Below are 26,983 nucleotides of genomic sequence, written 5' to 3'. Positions count from 1 at the left end.
AGTCAGAGATTGCCCTCGACCCTTCCTAAGTTTGAACCCAGGATCTTTTTCATGCAGATCAGATATTCTGCCAAGGGGCTCTAAATTTTATGGAATACGTAAATAAACAGAGTGTAGGTTTCACCAGCACCTCCCATGCACAGGAGTCTGGCTGCACTGTGCCCAAAATTCCTTTATCCTTATGGCATTTCTGCCTCCAACCCACCCACCCTCGGTCCTGCCAGCAGAGTCTGCAAAGGGCTCCAACTGGATGAAGAGTCTCCACTTGCCAGATTGCAATGTAGCTTTTAAGAGCTCCAATAAAAGAAGCCCAGTTTGGCACTTCTAAATCGCTCGCTCAGCTAGGAAGATCGCTAAATAAAGCTGCCGTCCTATCCTACCTGTTCTCTCCCAGATGGGCAAGGTGCTTCTCTTTCTCCCCCCTTCTCTTTCTCTCTCTGCAGAGTTTTGAATCACCCTGGTGCTTTGCTATTTTTGATGCTCCGGTGGCTTGAACCAAAATATACTCTTCTATAAAAAATAAATTTAGGAATGCAAGAAGGGCTTTTGTTGGAACTGCAGAACACACACATTCTTCTCCAGCTGCTTCCCCATTGAATTTCTTTCTTGCTTCGCTTTTTGTAACTTGGAAAGGATGCAGTGAGGCGAATGTTCCTTGAAGCTTTGGCAGGATGACTTGTGTCTTTATGAACGTTCTGCTTGCGGTGTGGTGAGGTCACGGTGCTCACTCCCTGCACGGAGGAAAGGATTCGCAGCTGGATGTCGGGGAACTCTCCCTTTGCATGCAGGGCGTTCTGGGTTCAGTCCCCAACAGCATCTCCAAGTAGGGCTCAGAATGTCCCTCCTTGAAACCCTGGAGAACTGCTGCCAGCCAGGGAAGGCAGTACTGAGCTAGATGGCCCAGTGGTTTGACTCAGCAGAAAACAGCTTCCTCTGCTCCTGTTTAAACCATCTCTTTATTTCGAATCATGACGCGGGTGGCGCTGTGGGTTAAACCACAGATCCTAGGACTTGCCGATCAGAAGGTCGGCGGTTTGAATCCCCGTGACGGGGTGAGCTCCCGTTGCTTGGTCCCTGCTCCTGCCAACCGAGCAGTTTGAAAGCACGTCAAAGGGCAAGTGGATAAATAGGTACCGCTCCTGCGGGAATGTAAACGGCATTTCCGTGTGCTGCTCTGGTTCGCCAGAAGTGGCTTAGTCATGCTGGCCACATGACCCGGAAGCTGTACACCAGCTCCCTCAGCCAATAAAGCAAGATGAGCGCCGCAACCCCAGAGTCGGCCACGACTGGACCTAATGGTCAGGGGTCCCTTTACCCTTTACTTATTTCTAATCATGAGGGCTAGCATCATGATTCTAGGGAAAGGGCCGCAGCACAGTGGCAGAGCATCACCTTTGCATGCAGAAGGTTCCAAGTTCAATCCCCAACGGCATGTCAAGGTAGGGCTGGGGCAGAACCCTGTTTCAGATTCTGGAGAGCTCCCAGTTAATGCTGACAATACTGAGCTAGATGGATCCGAGGGCCGACTCAGCATAGGACAACTGCCTGTTTAAATCAGTCCTTAATTCAGAACCCTTAGGGGGCTTCCCGGGTTCCTATTTCAGTCCTATTTATTCAGAGCCATGAAGACTAGAATCTATCTTTATTTTCAGTCAGTTCAGACAGTACTGAGCCTGGTGGACCAATGTTCCTTCCCCTGGTGAGCATGGCTCTTGGCTATTTTTTTAAAAAGTTCCAGCATCCAGATCTTATTACTATTCTCCCTTGAAGTGTATGTACCACTTGCCTCTGCCACCTCTTGCCCAAGCGTGGAATCTGATGTTGGTCTGACAGTGCCTTCATATTTGTTTTTTTTAAAAACCAACCAAAACAAGAGAGAAAAGTTAGTTTCCGATCCTTAGAAGATAGTTGTGTTTACTCCATGCTTTAATTTAAAAAGAGAGAGAGAAGCAAATCAGTAAAAGGTGGATTTTGAGATCCTTAGTCATTGAGCAAATGCGCCTACTTTGTTTTGCATAACTCTGCTGAGATGCTTAATTTGTTCCTGTTTTGCTAATCACAGGGAGGGAGGGGCAAAGGCCAGCCATTTAGCACCTTTCTAAGTGTGCTTCTGAACCTGATCTCCCCCTCCCTGGAGGATGAGAATTGCCTTAGGCAGGATGTTTTCTTTTGGAAGCATCTGATTCTGCGGGGAAGGAGTGGATGGAAGGAGGCATGACTTAGGTGAAATGCTCTGGAAAGGCTGTTTTCAGTGTTTACTTCTGCTGGTGCGGCATAATGGATGAGTCCAACTTCTTCTGGGCTCTGGGTATGTGCTGGTTACTGAGGCACCTGTGCCTGCGTTGACATTCTTGTTTGAATATTATTGGATGCACCTTAGCAGATTTATTTTGCAAGTTAAACTTAAATTTTATTTCACAGAATTATTATACCAATTATTTTTTTAATAAAGAATTAATTACATTTAGATTGTAGTAACCCATCCTGGGGCCTGCTGGTGAACGGCGGGCAATAAATTTAATTATTGCTATTATTATTATTGCCCCTATGAGGTTTAGGCTGTGTGTGTGTGTCAATGCCTCTATCTCTATACACGCATATTTATATTTTAATTAAAAGCAGAGGGCAAAATTGTGTCTATTTGCACAGAAGAGCTCTTATTCCTAATGGCAGGCTGACATTTTCCCATCATTCTCACTATAGCATCCTTAACCCCCCCCCCATGCCTTCTTTTGATTAACATTCAGTCTGATAAGAATATTTTCCTTTTTTTAAGCCTCCCTTAAAACTTTCTCTCTTCTTAGTTTGTCTTAACGAAGGCCTCAGTGCCTCCCCCCGCCACGTTTCCTTTGAATTATTCTTAATTACAAATCTCTTTTTTTTATGTGGGTGGGTGTCCCTATAGAGCTCCTCAACGGTGGTTCCTTTCCAGCAGATTTCTCTGGCTCAGAGCTTTGCAAGGCTGTGAAAAAGCTGAAATGGGTAAGAGTGGGGGAGAGAGAGAGAGAGAGAAGCTTTGCATAGTCCATTAGTGAATTACCGGAATTTGTTCTGACAGATGTGGTTGGTGGTAATGACTTACATTAATGCCCGCCCAGTTTTGTTTTTAAGTTCATTTATCCTGGTTCCTGGGGGAATCTGCTGCAATTACATGGGAGGGTCAGTCTCTCCAGGAACTGGCCTTCCAGGGAGGAGGGAGGAAGGATCCTGGCTTTGGCAGCACCAGGGAGCAGGCAGATAGGCTAGCCTAGGCCCACCTCCCCACCCCCAAGGAGAGTGCATAGCCTCCCCCTTCTTCTTACACACAGGGAATCGTGGAATCAGAGAACTGTAGAGTTGCAAGGGACACCCAAGCGTCATCTAGTCCAACCCTCTGCAGTGCAGGAGTCGCAGCTTAAATGCAATAAACTTCCCATGCGCAGAGGATGAAGAGGGAGTGCTGAGCCCCTGTAAAACAGAGCTGTCGCTTTGGAAGACCAGTGGAGATGCTTACAACACCCCCCCCCCCAGCACAGCCCTTTTAAAATGTGTTTTTGGGGGGTTATTGAGTTGTTTTTATTTTTATTATGTATTTTGTGGCTTTATATTTTGATTTTATTCTGTGAACCGCCCTGAGACCTCTGGGTATAGGGCGGTATATAAATTCAATGAATGAATGAATGAAACCTGGTGCCCTCCAGATGTTTTGGACTACAACTCCCAAACATCTGGAGGGCACCAGCTTAAGTAGGCCGGCTTAGAGTAAGGTTACCAGACGTCCTAATTTCCCAGGGACAGTCCCCAGATTTACAAATCAGTCCCCATACAAAATCCATTAAAGTTGAAAAGTGTCCCCGAATTCATTGGAAAAAATCTGGTAACCTTAGCTTAGAGTGCACCAATGCTAATCGCCATCCCTGTCTTAACTGGAGGACTTGAAGTGGCTTTGCATTTTGGGATGGGGCCTGTCCCCCCAAATCCTATAGAACCCTCCCACACACACTTCCTCCTTACCCCCCACCACCCAGTGCATCTCTGTTCACATTGAATGGTTCATGGAATGATAGAATCTTAGAGATCCTTCTGAGCTTTAGCCAGCCTGACTTTCTCCCTGCAACTGTTGGCTACTCATGTACAGTGGTGCCCCGCAAGACGAATGCCTCGCAAGACAAAAAACCTGCTAGACGAAAGGGTTTTCCGTTTTTCGATGCGCTTCGCAAGACGATTTCCCCTATGGGCTTGCTTCGCAAGACGGAAACGTCTTGCGAGTCTTGCGATTTTTTTCGCTTCCCCCCCCCTTTTTCTAAGCCGCTAAGCCGCTAATAGCCTTTTAGCCGCTAAGCCTTTAATAGCCGCTAAGCCGCTAATAGCCTTTTAGCTGCTAAGCCGCTAAGCCTTTAATAGCCGCTAAGCCGCTAATAGCCTTTTAACCGCTAAACCGCTAATAGCCCTAAGCCGCTAAGCCGCTAATAGGGTTGCTTCGACGAAAAAACCGCTAGACGAAGAGACTCGCGGAACGGATTATTTTCGTCTTGCGAGGCACCACTGTATACTCCTCCTTTGTCAAGTTGGCTACTCATGTATACTTCCCCTTTCTTCCATTTCTTATACATGCCTTCCTTAACTCTCAGGTCTTTTACAAGCTCCTTATGCATCCACACCGGTTTCCATAGATGCTTCCCACTTTTCTTTCTCTTTGGTATTATCTGCATTTGGACCTTTAATATTTCTCCTTACAGAAACTCCCATCCTTCTTGGACTCCCTTCTCATTGAGTATTTATGACCACTGGATCACACCCAGGAGCTTCTTCAGCTTTTCGAAATTGGCCTTCTTAAAGTCCAGAGTGTGTGTTTCTCTTGCCTCTGTATCCTGAAATCCAGGAGAACACGGTCACTTCCTCCCAAGTTTCTGAGCACTTCATCAGTCAGTTCCCTCCCTATTGGTGAGGACCAGGATAGATGACCCCCTTGTTGGTTTTTCCGGCTTCTGGGAAATGAAATTGTCAGCGATGCAGTGGAGGAATTTGTGAGACCTTACACTCTTGGCAGAGTTTGAGTCCCAACAGATATTGGGGATGTTGAAGTCCCCCATGATTGCTATTTCTCTCCTTTTTTAATGTTTGGTAATTTGCTCTCATAAGGCATCATCTAAGACTTCAGTCTGGCTTGGCAGCCAATAGCAGACACCCGCAGTAAGGTCACTGTTGTTTCTCTCTCCTACAATTTTTACCCATATACCCTCAATCTCCTTTTCACGCTCCAGGTCATGTATTTCTTCACAAGTGTACACATCCATTATATACAACGCCACCCCTCCTCCCTTCCTGTTTGGTCTATTCCTTTTGAACAGGTTATACCCCTCATTCCTACATTCCAGTCATGAGTCTCATCCCACCAGGTTTCAGTAATGCCTACCAGGTCATATTTGCCACCCTGTGCTAAGAGCTCAAATTCATCTTGTTTGTTTCCCATACTCTGTGCATTTGTGTAGAGACAACTGAAACCATGAGTCGTTCCCTCCAGCTGCTGCCTTCCTGTAGTTTCTTTCCCTTTAGCAGGTTTCTGGAGCACCACCTCAATTTCCTGTGCATCAGTGAAGCTATTATCCCCAGTGCCAGGTTGCACGGTTCGATCCCTGCAAGCTGCTCCTTATTCTTAAGCACAGTTCTTTTTCCATCTTAGTTCTCCTTTGCGGCCTTCTGCTTGGGCAGGAGAGCAGCGCTCCCCTCCATCTGCTCTCCAAACGGAAGTGGCTCAGCCTTGAAAGCAGCCTTTCATCTCCAGCCGTTAGCAGCTTTGTAACTTCCCTTCTGCAAATCATGGGCTCTGCCTTCATCGTGCTGCATAGAAACATCCTCACTCAAAGCCGTACATTCCAACAACACATAAATGAGGATTGTCGCTGGTCGGCTCTGTGGATATTTTGGGATGGCGATGGGATGATGTATCACTTACATTGTTTCAGGAGTTGCAGCGCCAAGCCCTGGAGCTCTGACGGCCCCAAGGACGTGCCCACACCAGCTGGTGGCACCAGGCAATAACGGGGGGGCAAAGTGTATTGCTTCACCCCACACATTCAATTTCTGAAAGAGAGATAACATATTTCGGAGACCACTGGGTTACAGATAATGTACTTGTCATTTTCTTGCTCCACCCAGTGTGTGAGGATGAGAGTGGGAGCGTCCTCTGTGCGTTCATAGGGTTCATGACTGGATTGTCTTCCTCCAAGCATCCGAGCTGGAGCGGTGGTCTGGGGCTTGGGTGCGTCCAGGAATCTATGCAGGCAGGCAGGCAGGCTTGGCAGAATCTCTACTGGCAAGTGCTCTCCCTGTTGCAGGAACAGCAGGATAGAATTGCAAGCTTAATAAATGAACCACGGCTGCAAAGGATTGAAATGAGGTGCGGCCTTGTCAGAGCTCATGGTGAGCGGACTGAGACTGGACAAGGTCCGTCACGGTTCGGGGACACATTGGCAGCCAGGTAAAAACGCACAGGATGCAGAATGGGGCTGGAGAATGGCATGGCTTGTGGAGAGTTTCAAGGCTAGACAGAGTGAACTGGAGGGCCATAGTTGATTGGTGCCAGATGAAAAGGGAACATGAGGCTAAGAGGTCTAATTTAGGGCTGTCGTGTGTCTAGAATTTTCTGGACATATCTGGGATTTGTCCATCAGAAACAAAAATGTCCAGGAAAAAAGTGTTGGGTTTTTTTGCAGATTATTTTGCAACTTTTGTGTCCGGGTTTTCACTTTTTGAAATATGGCAACCCTTTCAAACTCATTGAAGGGTCTGGAAACCATTCCTTGGTAGGGATGGTTGAGGGAGCTGGGTATGTTCAGCTTGGAGAAAAGAAGACTGAGAGGTGATAGGAGAGCCAAACATCAGAAGGGCTGTCACATGGGAGATGGAGCAAGCTCGCTTTCTGCTGCTCCAGAGGGAAGGATCCGAACCAATGGATCCAAATAACAAGAAAGGAGATTCCGACTAAACATTAGGAAGAACCGTGTGATGGTAAAGAAGGTGATGGACTCTTCTTCAAAGGATGTTTTTAAACAGGTTGGACGGCCACCTACCAGGGATTCTTTAGCTGTGATTCTTGCATGGCCAGGGGTTAGACTAGATGACTTGGGGGGTCCCTTCAAACCCTATGATTCTATGAGGCACTTCTTCGGGAATTCCTTTTCAAAGCCACGATTGACTGTAAACAAGGTGCTTTGTGTTGGGTCATCTTTCTTGGAAGACGCCGGCTGCTGTTGTTCTTGGATCTGGGCCATTAGCTTGCATCAGCATCTTTATACGCCATCCCTTTCCAAGAGGCGTGTTGTTGTTGCTTAAAAAATGTTTCTGTCAGCTCTCCATCTGTCTTGCCAGGTAAAAGAAGAAGAAGGGGGGTGGGGAGGGGTAAGTTGCATGTTTGGAGCACATGGCAAATCCATTCCTTATCAGTCCATTTTTAGATGTTTTAGAAGGTCTGGCCCATAGCAACTTCAAGAATGCAAAAATAGCCCTGCTGGATCAGGCCAAAGGCCCATCATTCTGTTCTCACAGTGGCCAGCCAGGTGCCACTTCTGGGAAACCCACAAGCAGGATCTGGGCCCAAGAACAAGTCTCCCCTCCTGTGGTTTCCAGTATTGAGAAATTGCTGCTTCTGACCGTGAAGACAGAGCATAGCTGCCATGCTTAGTAGCTATTGACAGCTTGAATTTGTCTAGTCCTCTCTTAAAGCCGGGACGCGGGTGGCGCTGTGGGTTAAACCACAGAGCCTCTTAGGCTTGCCGTTCAGAAGGTTGGCAGTTCGAATCCCCGCAACGGAGTGAGTTCCCGTTGCTCGGTCCCTGCTCCTGCCAACCTAGCAGTTCAAAAGCACGTCAAAGTGCAAGTAGATAAATAGGTACCACTCCAGCGGGAAGGTAAATGGTGTTTCCGTGCGCTGCTCTGGTTTGCCAGAAGCGGCTTAGTCACGCTGGCCACATGAACCGGAAGCTGTACGCCGGCTCCCTTGGCCAGTAAAGCGAGATGAGCGCCGCAACCCCAGAGTCGGCCATGAGTGGACCTAATGGTCAGGGGTCCCTTTAACTTTACCTCTTAAAGCCATCCATGGTGGTGGTCCTTGCTGCACCCCGCAGTTGCGAGCTCCATAGTCTAGCTTTGCGCTTTTCCTCGGAAAAGAGCGAGCCGCAAACTCTCCTTGGAAGGTTTTGGAAAACGGCCCGGATTTCCTCGCTCTCCCCCACCCACCGCCCTGTTGCCTTTTGAAAATATAAACCCAGCTTTCTTGACGCTGCTGCTAATTACTCCATTAGTGCATATGGGGCTTGTTTATTTCTCTTGATCTTAAAACAATGCGGGTGCCTACTGAGAAGGCCTCTCTCTGGAGCTGTGTCACCAGCCCGTGTACTTTGCAAAAGCATTTCAGCTCCAGATCAAACGGGCCACGTGATCCGTCTCCCGTGGCACCTGGAAATCTAGGTCTGCCATTAGTTGTCTGAAATGTTAAGAATTCTAGAGTTGGGAGGGAACCCCAAGGGTCATGTAGTCCAGCCCCCTGCAGTGCAACCCCCCAAATGCTTCTGTTTTGAGAATCTCGATCAAAAAATGTGTGGTCAGGTAGACGAGGCCCAAGCCTGTGAACTTTGCCCATCCATACCATCCATTTTAAAGCACTCCACTTTAAAATTCACGGAGAACCCTGGAAGCTGTACAGCGATACCTCAGGTTACATACGCTTCAGGTTACAGACTCTGCTAAACCAGAAATAATACCTCGGATTAAGAACTTTGCTTCAGGATGAGAACAGAAATTGGGCTCCGGTGGCGCGGTGCCAGCAGGAGGCCCCATTAGCTAAAGTGGTGCTTCAGGTTAAGAACAGTTTCAGGTTAAAAACGGACCTCCGGAATGAATGAAGTACTTAACCCGAGGTACCACTGTAGTTTGTTTTGAGTCCTGGGAATTGTGGTGCTGTGAGCTTAACGAACCGCCGTCCCCAGGATTCCTTGGGGGAAGCCATGACTGTTAAAGTGGTTGTAACCAGAGTGCTTTAAACATACCTACCTTCTTCATGCAAAGTAGGTGCTCTTCCACTCAGCTACCTCTTACGCTGCGTCCAGCTAGCTGTGTGTTGTCTACACTGACTGGCAGCAGCTCTCTGGGGTTCCAAACAGAGGAAGGTCGCCTAATCTTCATTTTAGCTGGAGAGGCTTTCAGGAGACCTTCTGCATGCGAAGCAGGGGCTTTAACCCTTGAGTGTCCAGAGGAGTGTTGCTGAAATTCCCAACAGGCTTAGACGCATCCTTTGTTATCTAAACTAAAACCAGAGACACACTTCACCACTTTCAGCCAAGCTGGTTTTGTTCTAAAGCATGTGGAAAATTTCCCATCCTCAGATGAACACCTGGGTTGCATCAGAGTAGACCCACTGAAATAAATGGACCTGTATTAGTCCCGACCATTGATTTCAGTGGGTCTTCACATGGTTGGACCCTAACTTCCTATGTTTCTGTATTGGGGAGACACCTTCAGAACAGTAACTCATACAGAGAGGCAACGTTCTCATTTCTTTTCTGTATCATACCGTCCTTGATTTATTTTCTGTATTATTATTATTTTGCGACCCCTTTTCCATGCATTTCCATGATATTACTCAGGGGGTGCCATGCATTCCAAAGTAGGAATCTGTTGGCTTTCTCCCCCCCTCCCCACTCCTCCATTCCACTCCTTAAATTAGATAAAATGTGGGCATCTTGCTTTGGCATCTGCTCCCTGCAAGGGGTTTAAATATATTTTGAGAAAATATGGGGGAGGGGGGGGGCTCTGCAAAAAGTTATGTTGCCTTAGGGAAGCGTTCTGCTAAATGTGGAAATCCATGCGCTGAGATGGGGAGGGGTGGCGGCAGCGAGGGGGAGCTTTTTCTAAAACTTACCAAATGAGCAGATTCTCTCTCTCTCTCTTTCTCTGCAAACTGGAGGCGTAATCCTGCTCTGGGGGGGGGGGGCTCGCGGGCTCTTTCTCGGAGCTCAGCAGCAGGCTGAAATCAGCAGGCAAGCAGTTGCAGAGTTTGGGGTCTGGGGAGGAAGAAAACGTTGCACCCGGGTCCTGCTTGCGAGCTTCTCATTGGGGGCACCTGGTTGGCCACTGTGAGATCTGGATCCTGGACTAAATGAGCCCCCTTTGGCCTGATCCAGGAGGCCCTTAAAGGTAAAGGTAAAGGTACCCCTGCCCGTATGGGCCAGTCTTGACAGACTCTGGGGTTGTGCGCCCATCTCACTCAAGAGGCCGGGGGCAGCGCTGTCCGGAGACACTTCCGGGTCACGTGGCCAGCGTGACATCGCTGCTCTGGCGAGCCAGAGCCGCACACGGAAACGCCGTTTACCTTCCCGCTAGAAAGCGATCCCTATTTATCTACTTGCACCCGAGAGTGCTTTCGAACTGCTAGGTTGGCAGGCGCTGGGACCGAACAACGGGAGCGCACCCCGCCACGGGGATTCGAACCGCCGACCTTTTGATCGGCAAGCCCTAGGCGCTGAGGCTTTTACCCACAGCGCCACCCTTACATTCATACTAACTTGAACCCTTCCCATGGTGGTAGCAATCAGGCCATATCAAATACATTGTGCACTGTATCCTGCGTTGCCATTCTTGCAACTCACACAGGGGGAGATTCCTTGTAGCTTTCCCAGCATTTCTGGCCAAGCAGGTGATTTTTGACGCTTCGAACACTGGAAGACAAAATCTGAGATACATTTTGATAGATTGGGTCAGCCTTGTGTGGATGGTGGCCCCTGCAGACCGTTTGACAAAGCACAGAAGAGCTGCCAGGGGGATAAATAGAAGAGAGAGTGTTCATTAGTCAACAGTGGGCAGAACCCATTTCTTCCTCCAAAATCTCAAACTTGTATATGGAAAGGATTTTTTGACAGTTGAGCTATTAGTAAGCTTTGTGTTAGAAACACGTTATTGCTACCAACAGGTAACTTTTGATTGTTATTGGGCAAACGGTTCCCTCTTGCACTCAAATAAGCTTCTGTGGGTTATGTATGTTATGTTGATGTTATTGTTTAACGTAAAAATGTGATGAAGAGGGGCAAATTTAAGCTGGTTCCTGGGCAATGTAGACCCACCTGTTACCTGACAGCAACGCCTTTGTACCTAGCAGAAGTGAGAAAAGTTGCAGGCTGCTTGTTGTTGTTGAGTCGTTTAGTCGTGTCCGATCCTTTGTGACCCCCTGGACCAGAGCACGCCAGGCACTCCTGTCTTCCACAGCCTCCCGCAGTTTGGTAAAACTCATGCTGGTAGCTTCGAGAACACTGTCCCACCATCTCGTCCTCTGTCGTCCCCTTCTCCTTGTGCTCTCCATCTTTCCCAGCATCAGGGTCTTTTCCAGGGATTCTTCTCTTCTCATGAGGTGGCCAAAGTACTGGAGCCTCAGCTTCAGGATCTGTCCTTCCAGTGAGCACTCAGGGCTGATTTCCTTCAGAATGGAGAGGTTTGATCTTCTTGCAGTCCATGGGACTCTCAAGAGTCTCCTCCAGGACCATAATTCAAAAGCATCAATTCTTTGGTGATCAGCCTTCTTGATGGTCCAGCTCTCACTTCCATACATCACTACTGGGAAAACCATAGCTTTAACTATACGGACCTTTGTTGGCAAGGTGATGTCTCTGCTTTTAACAGTGTTGATGACTGACAAGGTTTTTCGTTCCATTTTTTAATTCAGCTGATTTGAGGGACATTCTTGTGTTTAAGTCCTCACCAGTTGCATTCCTGAAAATCGTGTAGGTTTAATTCAGGAACACAGGAAGCTGCCTTGTCTAGCTCAGTATTGTCCACACTGACATTTCAACCGGGCAAAAAACACACTCCAGGAGGCTGCAAAGTAGGGCTGTTGAGGAGGTGTGGCCTTGGGGGAGAGTCCCAAGGGCCAGATAGAGAGGCCTGGGGGCCGTATTTGGTTCTCTATTCCATGGTTTACTGTGACATTCAAAAAAAGCCATTCTGTTTTCCTGCTTTTATCGTAAGCTGCTCTGATTGTGTGTATAGAAATCTATTCAAGTATCTGAAGAAGTGTGCATGCACACGAAAGCTCATACCAAGAACAAACTTAGTTGGTCTCTAAGGTGCTACTGGACATTTATTTTATATAATATATATTTCTACTGTATAGAAATCGTGATGTATAAAATTCTATTTCTTTTAAATGTCTCCCCACCTTTGTTTTGTTTTGTTTCAGCTCTGACCGGCTGGTAGAAGAGACAATAAGGTAAGACGCAGCCTACCACCTCATACCCATCTTGTTTCTAAGCTCATGCATTTTGCACTTTCCTGCTTGTACAATCAGACTTGCAAAGCTCACCCCTCCCTGCTTCAGAGTTTAGCCTCTATAAAATTTCTGAGGGGTCCTAATGCCAGCCATCAACCAGCCATCTCACTTCTGGTGGGTGCAAAGATCGATGGAGATAGTTCTCTAATCCATATAGCTGCCCACTAAATTTCTTATACAACTGGAGTAATTTTTCCACTGGGATTCTAGGGTAATAGTCATACCTATGACTGTGTGGGCGGGTGGCGCTGTGGATGCGGGTGGCGCTGTGGGTAAAAGCCTCAGCGCCTAGGGCTTGCCGATCGAAAGGTCGGCGGTTCGAATCCCCGCGGCGGGGTGCGCTCCCGCTGCTCGGTCCCAGCGCCTGCCAACCTAGCAGTTCGAAAGCACCCCCGGGTGCAAGTAGATAAATAGGGACTGCTTACCAGCGGGAAGGTAAATGGCGTTCCGTGTGCGGCTCTGGCTCGCCAGATGCAGCTTTGTCACGCTGGCCACGTGACCCGGAAGTGTCTCCGGACAGCGCTGGCCCCCGGCCTCTTGAGTGAGATGGTCACACAACCCCAGAGTCTGTCAAGACTGGCCCGTACGGGCAGGGGTACCTTTACCTTTACCTTTTATGACTGTGTCATCCAGGATCCTATACAGCAATGAGACCTCATGCTATTAAGCTACTTTCCCAAGTACTTAATTGCCTGAGAGCCGCTGTTTGACTATCTCTCCCACTCCCCACAAAAAGAAGACATTTGCCCCCACAATAACCAGGATAGTGGAACGTTTTGTAGATCTTTTCTAAGTCACTGACGTATCAAAATAAAAAAGGGGAAATTGAATACTGCCACCAGCCACTTGACACTTTTAGTCATAACTTTTCTTTTAAAAGCCACATTGACGTAGTTCAACAAAATAAACATTGTTAGGGGGTTGGACTAAATGACCTTTGAGTCCTTGTTACTTTGACAAGTTGACTTCACTGCTCTCCTTGGGTGGGATGCAAAGCCAGTGTTTGTTTTCCAAAGCTCTTCATTCTGGACTCTGTTCTTCAGACCTCCTGTTTTATTTCTGAACGTTCATTTATTATCTTATAAATGCACAGTGTCACGTCACATGACGCCTTCAGCACTGCTGGGCAGCTGAAAGGCAATTTGAGGGTGTTTTAAATATAGATTAGCAGCAGCTGCCAGTGAGGAGCAGAGGTGTTTGCAAAGTTGTGAGAGGTAGCTCCCCTCTTTACTCAGACTATCACCTTCTGTTTTGAGTTTTCATTGCCTTTTCAATTTGCAGCCTACTTGCTTTACACACACACACACACACACACACACACACACACACACACACACACATATATCAGCATGGCTGCCTCCAGTTTTGAAGGCAATGCATAGCCATCGTAGCTCATAGCCATTGATAGTCCTCTCCCTCTGTGAATTTGTGCATTCGTCTTTCATGGCCATCACTGCCTCCTGTGGCAGTGAGTTCCACAGTTTAACTCCATGCTCCGTGAAGAAGGGCTTTTTTTTTTAACCTTTCCTGACTCTTCCAACATTCAGCTTCATTGGATGAGAGAGAGGGAGGGAAACTTTCATGTCCTCGTTTCAGGTGTGGCTTCTGCAAAACACCCTGTGAGAACAAATGCCATGTTTTCGTTCTCTTCTCTCCCTCCCCCCGCCCCCCAGTTTTCTTCACTGTAATTGCAAACATTTGTGTATCTGATTAATTGGTGGTAGCGCGGCTGCTGCTGCTGCTGCTTGAGGGAATTGTACCCACTAGGAATTCGCCCGTCTCTTAATTAGCTCCTTGTCTGTCATCACCCAGTGGGAGCACGTGAGGCAATGCAGAGCCTGAGCGGCGTTGAGTTATGGCTGCTTGGGTGACTGGAGCGCGGTTGGCTTCCTGGTGTATTTCCATCATCGCTTAAGGCGGGTGGTAATCTGGGGAGTGGAGAGCAGGAAGAGATTGGAGATCTGCCCCAGGGGTCTTCCACAGGTCCCGAGGAGATTTGCGACAGAGCCCTTAGAGAAGGGCCATAGCTTAGTGGTAATAACGCCAGAAATCCTGCAGAGCTGCTGCCAGTCTGTGTAGACAAGACAGTCATACCTTGGGTTGAAGTCGCTTCAGGTTAAGCCTTTTTGGGTTGCGCTTCGCAGCAACCCAGAAGTAACAGAACGCGTTACTTCCAGGTTTCGCCACTCATGCATGCGCAGACGCTCAAAATGACGTCACGCGCATGCACGGAAGCGGCAAATCGTGACACACGCACGGACATGGGTTGCGTTCACTTCAGGATGCGAATGGGGCTCTGGAACGGATCCCGTTCGCATCCAGAGGTACCACTGTACTGAGCTACATGGGCCAGTGATCTGACGCAGGGTAAGGCAGCTTCCTGTGTCCCTGTTTAAACCATCCCTTTCTTTAGAATCATGAGGACTGGAATCTTAGCTTATTTTTAGGGAAAGGAGCATAGTTTAGTGGTACACAGACCCTGCTTTGCAGAGGTAGAGCTGGGAATGTTGCCTGAGGTCCTGGAGAGCTGCTGCCAGTCAACGCGGACAATACTGAGCTTAGATAGGCTGACGGTCTGGCTTAGTATAAGGCAGCCTTTAATTTAGAACCATGAGGACTTGAACCTTGTTTTGCTTTTAGTGCAAGACCCACAGTTCAGTGGTCAACTGTGCTGTGTGCTGTGGACACAGAACATCTTGGGTTCAATCCCTGACAGGTAGAGCTTGTTAAGACTCCCTTCCTGAAACCTTGAGGAGCCATTCCCTTTCAGGGTGGACACCACTGGGCTTAGAAGGACCGATGAGCTGACTGTATGAGGAAGCTTCACCTGTTCCTCTGAGATCTGTTGTCTTGCAGGAATTTGGGGGAGATGACCCCGTAATCTGTCCTAGTGAGATAAATTTAATTTTAAATTTTTGCACATGTGAAATTCAGCTCCAGCATCCTAAACAAAAATTTCCCCTTCCTTCCTTCCCTCCCTCACTTTTCTCTTCCATTGCCAACTCCGTGGAAAAGAGCACTTTTGGAAGTGCTTTCTCTTGCAAAACCATGTCCTCATTCTCCCCTCCCTCCCTCCTTCCTCCCTCCCCCTTTGTTATGTCAGCTTTCCCTGAAATGAAGTAAAACGAATGACCGGCTACGCTCCATGCGCCACCTAAATGAAGCAGAAATTCCTGTGCGCCATCATCAAGAAAGGCTCCTTGCTGGCTCCTCCAGAGTTTTATTACTGCTGGGGGATTTTTGAGGGGAGGAGCACTCTTCGTTGTGGCTCTGTTTCTTTAGCTGCAAACCCTGAGAAAATTGGGAGTGGGGTTTGGGGGGGTGATCTCTCTCAGCTCTTCAGGGTACATTAAACCTCCTTCTGAAAATTGGAGAAGGATGTACCAGGGTGTGGCATTTAGCAGAGTGACCTAGTGAGAGAATTCTGTTAGCTCTGGGCAACAGCCCGAGTGGTTCAACTCTCTCCCCAGCCCCTAGTCATATTCAGCAGTGACTGGTGCCGTTGAGACTGGTGGGACGGAAGGTAGGGATGCCAACGGTAGGCTGGGCCAGAGGTAACAAGGGGCAACACAGAGGAGGAAGAGGAGGGAGCTGGTGGGCAAGGTCAGCCCCAGGGGGCTGGTTTGAGTAAAGAGGCAGTCAGGTGTGGGGCTGGCTGAAGGCAAGAAGAATCACCTTGGTGGGGCAGTGCCCCAGTTACCCTCAGTAGCTACGATACGATACGATAATCTTTATTGTCACTGTCCCATACAGAACAACGAAATTGAAAAAATCTACATCAAACATTCAAAACCAAGAAGCCTGCTATCCCAGCCTGGTTAGCCCCCTAAAAACTCTGATACCCCATAATTAAATACAATATACTCCCATAGAGACTACCTTACACTGCGTTTAAAACCAAGATTGCATTTGGGTAGAAACTGTTTCTCAGGTAGCTAGTCCTAGTCTTTATAACCCTGGACCTTCTTCCAGAAGGCAGAAGCTGAAAGAGATCATTTCCGGGGTGCGCACTATCCTGTGCCATCTCTGCAGCTTTCTTATAGCACCCGGAAGCATAGATTTGATCCAAGGTGGGAAGAGTGCACCTAGTTATTCTCTCCGCAGTCTTTACAACCCTGGACAGCATTGTCTTTTCCCTGACTGTGCAGCTCCCAAACCAGTTTCTACTGCACACACAAACAGAGGTATTTCATGGTCAAATGCAGGTGTGGAAGGTTTAGTGCGTAACACTAGCATGTCAGGCAGGAGGGACATTGCCAGCCAGGAGGGACATTACCAGGAAGTGCCACTGGGGATTATAGAATCGTAGAATTGTAGAGTTGGAAGGAACCCCAAGGTCATCCAGTCCAACCCCCTGCAATGCAGAAATCTCAGTTAAAGCACCCAAGAGAGGTGGCCATCCGACCTCTGCCTTGAAACCTCCAAGGAAGGAGAGTCCGCCACCTCCCAAGGGAGACCATTCCACTGTCAAACAGCTCTTGCTGTCATAAAGTTCTCCCTGAATCTCCTTTCTTGTAACTTGAAGCCACTGGTTCAAGTCCTACCCTCCGGAGTGGAGAAACCAAGCTTGCCCCATCCTCCATGTGAGTCCTTCAGATATTGGAAGATGGCTCTCCTATCTCCTCTGTGTCTCATCTTTCCCAGGCTAAACATCCCCAATTCCCTCAACCGTTCCTCATCAGGCTTGGTTTCCAGGCCCATGGCCATCATGGCCGCCCTCCTCTGCCCACCTTCCAGCCTGTCAACATCCTTCTTAATTGTGGTAGGCAGAAGTGGAATCCGTACTCCAGGTGTGGTTTGACCAAGGCAGAACAGAGTGGGACTATTACTTCCCTTGATTGGAGCACTCTCCTTCTGTGGACGCAGCCTCACATGCCAAGCGGGGGCTCTGTGCTGGTACTTACTCACTGGCCCTTGGACTTCTCCCCCTCCCACTGCCTCCCCCAGCGGAAAAACCCAGCCCCTTTCTGCTGCTCTGAGGTTGGTGCTGGAGAAGGCGGTTCTGCTGCTCCAAGCATCTCACCGGAGGTTTTTAAGCAGCTGTCGGAAAAGGTTCCTTTCAAGCTTCTCTTCCTTAATGGTGTGTCCCCCCCCTTTCCCTCTCTCTCTCCTTTTTAATGCAACAGAAAAGCATCTGGCAGCCTTCCCCCCCTCCCGCCAGCTGAAGCGAGGGGAGCGCTTGCGGCGGCCTTTGCAGCGAGCGAGCCTGAGATGTATTTAACATTAGCGCTTGGCTCAGGGCCCTCCCACCCGCACGGCTGGCTGGCAGGGCATCGTGGCGGGTCGATTGGGTTGCCTCTGCAAGCCCCCAAACCCAGCCCTGCGCAGATCGGGGGCCGCTCAGTTGCCCAGGGTAAGGATTGTGGTTCTGGACAAAAACAATTATGCATTTCTTGGGCAGAAAACGGCAGCTCCCTTGCCCAGGGAAACCCTTTCCAGCTGAGGGCCGCATCCAGTCCTGGGCAACCATCTGAGGGCCACATGCCTCTGGTGGGCGGGGCTAGACGTGGAAGTAGGTGGAGCAACAGATGCAAATCTTGTAATTCTTCCGTAGGCTGGTTTCTTCACACCCAGCTGCCTCTCTCTTGGAAAAGGGCCATAGCTTTCCAGGTTCAGTCCCCAGCATCTGCCAAGTTTAAACTATCTCCTGCTTGAAACCCTGGAGAGCTGCTGCCAGCCAGTGTAGACAACCCTGAGCTAGATGGGCCCAGTGATCTGACTACTGAGTCAGCTTCCTATGATTCTATACTCCATCTGCAAAAGTAAGAAGCATTATCAGAGTGAATTTTCTGCTTTAGGGATGCAAATAATTTAGTCTAGTCATATGCCCTCCCCTTGATGAATGTTTATGTTTTACCTATAAATACAGAAATGTCACACCACGTCTCCCTGGCAAGACCTGTGCTCAGTTCTGGGGCTTTTTGAATATTTGAATATTTTTTTTAAATGTCCCTACATGGGCTGCCGCAAATCCATATTGGCCAGCAGAACAAACCTTTATTATTTGTATGCTCAGAGTACAAACTGAGAGGCAGAAAAGCTAATGCTTTGGATTTCTGGTGAAAGGAAAACTTCATGAGGTGGGTTCCTTTACAGGTCGAAAAAATACTCAAGGAAGCTGAATAAATTTTTCCTCCATGGAGAAAGTAGGTAGTGAGAATTCCTCCCCACCCCCCTCACAATACTAGAACCCCAGAAAGTCACCCATTGAAACTGAATGCTGGGAGATTCAAGGGAGACGAAGGAAGGACTTTGTCACATAGTGCATGGGTAAACTGTGGAACTCACTGCCACAAGAGGTGATGACCAGCAGGTTGGACGGTTTTAAAAGGGGATTTGGGGGGAGGAATTCATGGTGGATCAGGCTATGAATGGCTACTGACTATGATGGCTACACTCCCTCTCTGCCAGAGGCAGTATTCCGCTGTATCTCAGTCTGAGACTCATAAACAGGGAGCATGCAGTTGCATGGTCTGATCCAGCAGCCAAGCTCTTCTGGTGGCTTTACGTAAAGAAGGCGGATACTTAGGCTGGGAAGTGTTATCATTTGAGTGGAGGTTTTCATTAGCCAATCACATAAATCACTTGCTGTCATTCACCAATTACGTAAAGCCAATTATGGTTGTTTATTTCACGGCAGTGCAAAGTTTCTCTGACTTTCTAAGTCGGGCCATAGCTCCGTGGCAGAGCAGCTGCCTTGCATGCAGAAATCCCCAGCTGGGGAGACCTGGACAGACACTGCCAGTCAGTTCAGACAGTGCTAGGTGGAACACATAAGGCTCTCCTTTTGGATTGGAAGGACCATAGCTCAGCGGCATACAGCATCTGCTTTGCACACAGAAGGCCCCAGATTCGATGCCCAGCATCTTTGAGCAGGACCAGAAAGATCCTCTGCCCGAAACCCCAGAGAGCCACTTTAAGTCAAGTGTAGGCAATTCTGAGCTAGATGGACGAATGAGTCTAGCTTGGGATGAGGCAGCTTCTGTTACCTGACACTCTCTCAGCAAGAAATCCACCCAGGAAATGCACTTTCCAGTGTTACGGAGCAGCATGGCAAACCTCTCTCTCTCCCTCTTGCTCCCTGTGTTGCAGAACTTGCTTCCTGTCTCCCATTTTCATTTTCTCCTTTTCGCCCCTTTTCCTTCTGCTTCCTGCGCATTTGCCGGCAGCTCCTCCAGCTTCGAGGATCCCCTTTTGGATCCCTTCCTTTGCCACACCACAGAAGGAGAAGACTTTCTGCTGCTTTGTTTTCCTGCCTCCGTCCCCTCCTCGCCTGATCTTCAGAAGAGGGCTCCCAGGAGTGCCGGCGGGTTGCCTCTCTTTCCCCTTGGGCCTGGGTAGCTGTGGAAACAAACACCGATCTGCCGTACTGCGTATACAGAGGTTCCCGTTTTTAAAAACACATACAAAACCCCAACAACCTCCTATACATCTGCCTTGGGGTTTGCCCCGACATAAAGGCCGCATCTCAACATGGCTAAACACTTCTGAAACAAAGCAGACCTCAAGAAATAAAAGAGAGCAGGATTCAGCAAAGTGAAGCTTCCCCATCCCTGTAGGGCCCGGGTTCAAACCCCAGCAGCATCTCCAGGTAGGGCTGTCGGGAAAGACTCCCTGCCCGAAAGCATGGAGAGCTGCTGCCAGCCAGTGCAGACAACCCTGGGTGGGGTAGGCCAATGGTCTGGCTCGGTATAAGGCAGCTTCCTGTGTGTGTATCTTCCTCTCCGCTCCTGATTAGCTTTTGTGTTGCCCAGCCTGTCCGCAAGTTGTGCTTCGCAAGACCTCTCCCCACAGCAAGCAGGGCTGGCTCCGACACCCTCATGCACAACTCCCTGTCACTCAGCAAAGTGCCTTCTCACTGTCATCACCAGCTGCCACCGCCTCTCTCCTTCCTTGTTGCGGCCGCTCCCTGCTAGCTTGCTTGCATCCTTAAAACATTCTAGGCTTTGGGTCGCTTATGGTCTTCTCTTCACCCTCTGTGGTCAGTCCTCTTGTCATAAGCAGCACACTTTAGACCGCTTCCAACTTTGAAAAGGAAGCACCTTCATGGAGCTTTAAACACGAGACGGTACCTGCTCGTGGGGCCTTCTGCTGGTTTTAACAGCCATCCCCTCTGTTTAGGGAACCCTGGGATCCGAGTGGGGCCTTGGGATCTCTAACAGAGGCTTTTCCCGTGCACCCTCATCAAATGACAACTCCCAGAATTCTTTGGAAAGCGGGAAACCATGATGGTTGAAACCGTATTGCAGCCACATTCAGCTTGTACTTGTCAACATGCTTCCACTTGCATCCATACATATATGTGTGGCAGCTTTTTGTTATGTCAGATTGCAAGTTATTCGGGGTACCAGTGACATTACCTTTCTTTCCTTCTCTCTCTCTCTCTCTCTCTCTCTCTCTCTCTCTCTCTCTCTCCTCACCCACCTCCTTTCCAGCATTGCCATGGCAACGAAAGAAAACATGACCTCTCAGCGAGGGATGATGAAGTCCATACAGAGCAAGATGAACACTTTGGCCAGTATCCTTTCAAAGAAAGCTGGTTCTGCTTTCAAACGTCCCCACTGAAATCTGCACGTTGCAATTCACTGCGGCTGGGCAGGGTGGGTGCGATCTTCCTCTAGCTAAACTTCACCTTGGACCTGCTCCGGAGTGCGAATCTTACTTGCACGTAGCAAGACTCTTGTTCTGCCGGGTGAAATAACTCAAACTTGGGTTTCTGTTCCTGCCAGATTATTCAACGCATGAATCTGAGCAGTGTCCCAGGCCAGGGTTAAAGGCACAGAAGGGGAACTGGGTGGCAAAGTGTGAGCTAAGACATCGATCCAACAAGCTGCACTCCACCCCTGTGGTGCGGGCACCAGCCTGAGCATGGCATAGAACAGGCACCTTTGCTCTGGGCAAGCAAATGGTGACTCCTGCAAGTGGGTTGGGCACGTGAGGTTTGTTCATCATGGCTTTGGCATCCCCATGTCCTTGGAGATGGAAGCGCTACTTCAGTATCCAACTTGCTCTCAAGGAAGCTGCTTACTCGCAGAAGGGGCTGACAGCAACAGGGTGGGTGGACCAGGCTAGAGGTGTCCAATATCACAGGGTGTGTGGGACACCTCTCTGACCCCCCCCCCTTGAACCTTCCCCAGGGTCTGTCTCCTCTTGATGACTGGCACTGCCCCGATTTCGCCCCTCTCTCATCCCGCTCAGACTCCGCCTGCCCCTCTGCCAATTTGTCTAGCTCCAGATCCCCACTCTCTCCAACCCATCTCCATGGGGATCGTGAGAATTCTCCTTTGACACCTGCCCCCCCCCCCATTTGGAGGAAGCATTCTAAAGGACAAGCAAACTTTCCCAACAAACACCAAAGGAAATCGCTTAGGTCAGCCTTTGCAAGCTCCCATGGTAGACCACGGAACTATTAATCTCAGGGTTGTGGGTTCGAATCCTGAGTTGGGCAAAAGATTCCTGCGTTGCAGGAGGTTGGGCTGGACGAGCCTTGTGGTCCCTTCCAACTCTGATTCTACCATCAGCCTCTGTCAGCACAGCCGTGTTTTAGACTACAACCCCCATCAGCCCTAGCTGGAACAGCCGTATTTTGGACTCCAGTCCCCATCATCCCCTGACGAAGCGACCATGTGTTGGATCCCATCAGCCCCAGCTGGCACTTCCAGGCTAATGGGAGTTATAGTCCAAGTCCTTGGGGGGGGGGGGCAAGCTTGGCAGAGTCTTCTTCAGAGGTTTCTTCCATCTGCCTCTCCCTCCCTTTCCTGCAGCCAACCGGAAGATTGCTGCAACTTCAGCGCATCCCCCAGGCTGCTCTCGTTCCTGTCCTGGTCTGTGTGTCTCCACACCCACTCCGACTCGTTCTCCTCGTTCCTCTTCGCTCCCCAAGCCTAAGAACAAAGCTTTTGCCCCCTCCTGCCTCCCTTGCATGAGCCCAAAGAAAAGGCATTAAGCCTCATTTGATTAGACAGATCACATTCCCAAAGATGCGCAGCTTGATGAACCGTAAATTTCATTCAGGCTTCCCTTTTTCTTTCCCCCGTTCCTTCGTTCCCCCCTCCCTCCCCTCCAGCATCGGGCGCAAACAAAGTGACGTTGGCTATTAGCATCGCCCTTAAAAGATTATTGGGGAAGGAGGTATAAGACCTGCAGAAGGTGCAGCCTTTTCCGGTGCTGCTGATCAGCAGGGAAAGCTTTTTATTTGCTCCTGCGAAGCCATCGCTGTCGACTCCAAGGGACGCCCTCATAGGCGAGGCCCAGAGCAAAGGAGATTCCCCAAGCCCTGCTTCCTTGCTGCGTGACCTGCAAGGGAATCTTGGAAGGCAGGGATGGAGACATCATTGGCCTCCAGCTCCCAGCAGCCCCATTGTGGCAGATGGCAGGGCATGATGGGAGTTGTAGTACCGCAAGATCTGGAGGGCCATAGCCGCTCCCCATCCCCGTTTAAGGAGGAGGAGTTGGAAGAATCCTTCTTTGTGCACCAAGCACAGGGACACCTGTGGTCCCACAGATGTTTGACTCCCAACTCCCCATATCCCCTGCATGGCTGGTGGCAGAGCATGATGGGTGTTGTAGTCCAATGGCATCTTTCCTGTCCCCTTCATAAGGGCACTGTTGCTCTTCCCTCTGGGGAAAGCCATGTCTATTAGGGATGTTTATAATGCTTTTCCCTTGCACTGGAAGTAAACCACTAGGGCACATTTTCTTCTTTTTTTTGCACCCTGATTCCCTGGCCTGCGTATGTTCAGTATATGCTATGTTACTTTCTCTCCCTCGCTCCTTCTCCCCCCGCCCCTCGGTTGGTTGTTATGGTCTCTAAACAATTATCTAAATCAGCTAAGCTCCCTCTTCATCACAAACTAAGCCAGTCATTTAGGAAGATTAAATACTAGGATTCTGCATAATTGTGAGCATTAAGCTTCCTCACCCCCCCTTCTCATTATTGCTCCCCACTTTTCTTTTATTCTGACGACAAAAAAACAATTGCAATCCCACTAATAAGCTGTTAAGCGGTTAAAGCCACATGTCTCTCCTTAATCTCAGCAGTTGGGGACTTTTCCTTCCCCTCTTTGATGACTAATGATCTTGGGGACGGGGTTCTGACATGTTCCTTTCCCCTTCTCCCCTCCCCTATGCTCTGCTCATATTAAAAATTCAAATCTTCATGGATTGGGTTGGGGAACCTCAGGCCCTTGGGCACTGAATGTGGCCCCCTCCAAGCCTCTCTGCCTGCCCCCCATGATCCTCCCCAGGCCATGCCGTTCACAAGCCCTGCTTTACACTCTCCTTGAGGTGAAGAAAGAGAGGAAAGGAGGGAGATACTGGCCACCCCATTGATCTGCCCCTCTCCACACCATGTATCTAGTTCCTAAAATCCTTCTGAATCAAAAAGGGCCCTTCTGTGATTGAGTATCTGCACTGGTTGGATTTCTGCTCATCGTGGAGCTTTTGAAAGCATGGCTGCCTGTCCAGGGATGGGGAGGAAGTGGGCAGCTTCAGGGCAATATGGGGAACCTCTGGCCTTCAGACCTCTCATCCCTTCCCTTGCCACGCCTCCTCTCCTCAAGCCACACCCCTCTCTGGCCCTCCGTCATGCCCTCCCTTGAGAGTTTCTGCCTGCCTGGAAACGTGTCCCTGAACTGGCCATGCCTCTTCGCTTGCCTGCATAGAGGACGGAGAGAGGGGTGGATGCGCCTGAATATCAAAGCCATGAATGTTTATGCGGCTGGAGGTTTTTAAGAGGTTGGGTCGCCGTCTGGCAGGGCATCTTCAGCTGCAACTCCTGCATTGCAGGGGGTTGGTCTAGATGGCCTTTGGGGGGTCCCTTCCAATTCTTTGTTTCCTCCAGGAAGGAAAGCCCAGTAGCCTTGCAAGGGGCCACGGGGAGGGAGTGGGAAGGAACACTCAGGGCACACTTCCTGGACAAAATCCATTCCTTGGCACAATGATCACCTTAACTCTGCTCCCCCCAAAAAAGACCGGTTTCCAGCTGTCAACAGCCTGATCCAGCGGATCAACTTCCGCAAGCGGCGGGACTCCCTCATCCTGGGCGGCGTAATCGGGATCTGCACCATCCTCTTGTTACTCTACGCTTTCCATTGACGGGACGCTTTGCACAGAGACTTCTGAGCTTGGAGGGGGGTGTCCATTGCCTGGTCTGGGAGGGACAGGCAGGCAAAGACTGTTGGAGTGCTCCCCCCTCTGGTGAAATCGAAGCCGAGGGTCACGCAGAGAGGAGGGCGGCATGGGATGGGGTTACGCTCCCTCTCTCTGAGGTCGGCCACAGCCCCCAGAGGGGTCTTCCCTTCATCTCCTTTTCAGTTACGGTTGTACTCAAAACATGTGCATTAACGCCTCCCTTCTTTTGAAAAACACACACATATGCATAGGCTCAAGGTGAGTAAACCTGCGTGACAACGCTGCCACCTTTAGTGTCACCTAGGACCATATTTTGGTGGGGTTGGGACCCAAAAAAGATCCATCCCCAATTTTCTCAAACCCACCTGCCCATAAAATGTCGAGTCAAGCCTTTCTCAAATGTTTTGAGATCTTGAGGTGGCTTCAAGCCAGCATGTGCTGGTTTTATTATGAATACAGCTTGAAGACATTTGGTTTCTTTCAAAATATATATATAATAATTTTAGCCTGGTCCAGCCGTTCGATTGTTCCTGCGTTACTTTGAGCCGCTGCCTGCCTCTTGGAGATCCCTGCGAGAGATCCAGTTGCTTGGCTCCCTTTTCACAGCACACCAATCTGTGCATGTTCAGGAGGGATTCTTGGTGGATTTAAGGAAGAGGGGAGATCCTCTGGGGGTGGGGCGAGGGATATAAAATCCCCATTTTGGAGAAAGGGACTTTTTTGAGAGTGACCAAAGCCTATCATCTTGACTCATATCTCTGGCCAGGGCTTCACATAGGACCCGTTTTTTTAAAAAAATAATCTATTTTAATTTAGATGGAAAGCTATTCTAAACATTGTTTTCTACCGTAATGTATGTGGCGTTTTTTTGGGGGGGGGGAGAAGGCGCAGTCAGAGCATGAGGGGAACACATAAGGGCCATCATGTTTGATGTGGAGAAGGGCTTGTGTGTTGTTGGAATCTCTCTTCGTAAAACTGTTGAGATATAGATGGCCATGCTCATTTTTAAAGGACTTCTCTTAAGAAAGAGAGAGACACACGTCCTTTCGGATCTTGCAACATTGTGGGGAGGGTGGGATGGCTGCAGATGCATTTATTTTTATGTCTTTTCTGTCCTCACCGGCATGAATCAGTCTTCTCTTCAGATGTCACCTTTGCACACCAGAAAAGAAATCAAATTGTGAGCTCTCTTCTCCCGGGCTTCCTAACCTGTCCTAAAGCAGCCTGCTTCTCTTCTAACAACAGACACTGGATTTCCAGGGGTTTGGGGTTTTTTAAAAAAAGAAAAATAGGTTTAAAAAATTACCAAATTGTTGTGGCAGCCTCTCCAGACTCAGAGATCGCCGTTTTCCATAGAAGCAAATGCGGATTCCGTGTTGCGCCCATTCTTTTAGCGAAAGTGGGGAGTCAGACTAGACCAGCCTGTGACAGCCAGGTGCCCTTCCTTCCAGGTGTTCTGGACTATGACACGCCATCGAAACATCTGGAGGCACCAGGTTGGCAAAGGCTGATCAAGAGACTTTGCATCAGTCACTGCTTTAACTTAGAGGCTTCCAAGTAACCCAGCAAAGACCATATCCTGTGCACATTGTGCAAAAAGCAACAACACCCTAACCATTGGAATTAATACATGATCTGTTCAGATAGACTCAGAAAATTGCCATTTTACAGATGCTCCAAATTCCTTGAGCTGATTTAACTGTTGATCCTGTTTGGGTTTTGAAGGCGTTTTACCGTTAGTGCTGATTTTCTTAAACAAAAAAATTACAGGGTTTATATCCTTTGCCTACAAGGAGCGGACAGATGGTTGATAGTAGGGAAATATCTTCAGTTCCATACAAACTGTTGACTTGGGAAATGGCGGCGGAGAAGGTTAAAGGGCAATTAAGTGGATTTGCTATCAAATTTCTGCAACCAGAGTTGGAAAGGATGACCCCTGGATTCTCTTTTATTTTCTTCTGTACTTCTTGGCCACATGTCGACGGTGGTTGTACTCTGCTGAGATGGGAAGGACTGGGTTGCTTTTTGTAGCTGGCAAAGTAATAAGTTAAGCACTATCCTAAATAAAATCCATTTATTTAATCTTAGAATTGTTAGTTCTTTTCCCCTTCCCCAAGATTCTGCGGAAGACTAATTGGAGCATATCTTGAGAACTCGTGGGGAGGTAGGAGGAGTGGAGAAGGAGATACAGAACCGATGTCTTTCAGCTAGAGAGGGTGCAGACATCAGTATGTAACAGCACGTTCCATGTTTCAGAACACACACAGAGACCCCCTGCCTGTGGAATGCTAGCTCATATTAAATCCTTGATCCTCTAGTTTTCAATGTGCAGGGTGGTTTGTTACTTCTTAAATGTGGGGAGCCATTGAAAAGAACAAAAACGAGTTCCCCGGCTGTAATCCATACTGGTACACACTCCTACAGGATCTGTGCTGTGCAATTTTGCCAGACGTGTCGTTTGGCTCATGGAAAACTGACTATGCATTGTCAGCTGTGGGTTTGAAGGAAATGGTTTTTAGAGGCCAGATATCCCTCTCAATGGGACGCGGGTGGCAC

At 48.9% G+C, this 26,983-nt stretch overlaps 1 protein-coding gene across 5 annotated transcripts in view; it reads left to right on the top strand.

Annotated features, from left to right (window-relative positions):
* The window catches only part of GOSR1 (golgi SNAP receptor complex member 1), a 46,517-nt gene extending 20,008 nt beyond the window's left edge, over window positions 1–26,509 (top strand). For 2 of the 5 annotated variants that reach the window (XM_028707595.2, XM_028707594.2), the window contains exons 7-9: window positions 12,206–12,235; window positions 20,731–20,813; window positions 24,267–26,509. In XM_028707595.2, coding sequence (XP_028563428.1) covers window positions 12,206–12,235; window positions 20,731–20,813; window positions 24,267–24,391 — 238 coding nt within the window. In that variant the 3' untranslated portion in view covers window positions 24,392–26,509. The other 3 variants (XM_077919783.1, XM_028707600.2, XM_028707599.2) reach the window with 2 other exon arrangements.
* Window positions 26,510–26,983: the final 474 nt, after the last annotated feature.

Source organism: Podarcis muralis, chromosome 15 (assembly GCF_964188315.1).
Source record: "Podarcis muralis chromosome 15, rPodMur119.hap1.1, whole genome shotgun sequence".
Lineage (NCBI taxonomy): Eukaryota > Metazoa > Chordata > Lepidosauria > Squamata > Lacertidae > Podarcis > Podarcis muralis.
Note: the sequence above shows the minus strand (reverse complement) of the source record. Positions and strands in the feature narration are given on the sequence as shown.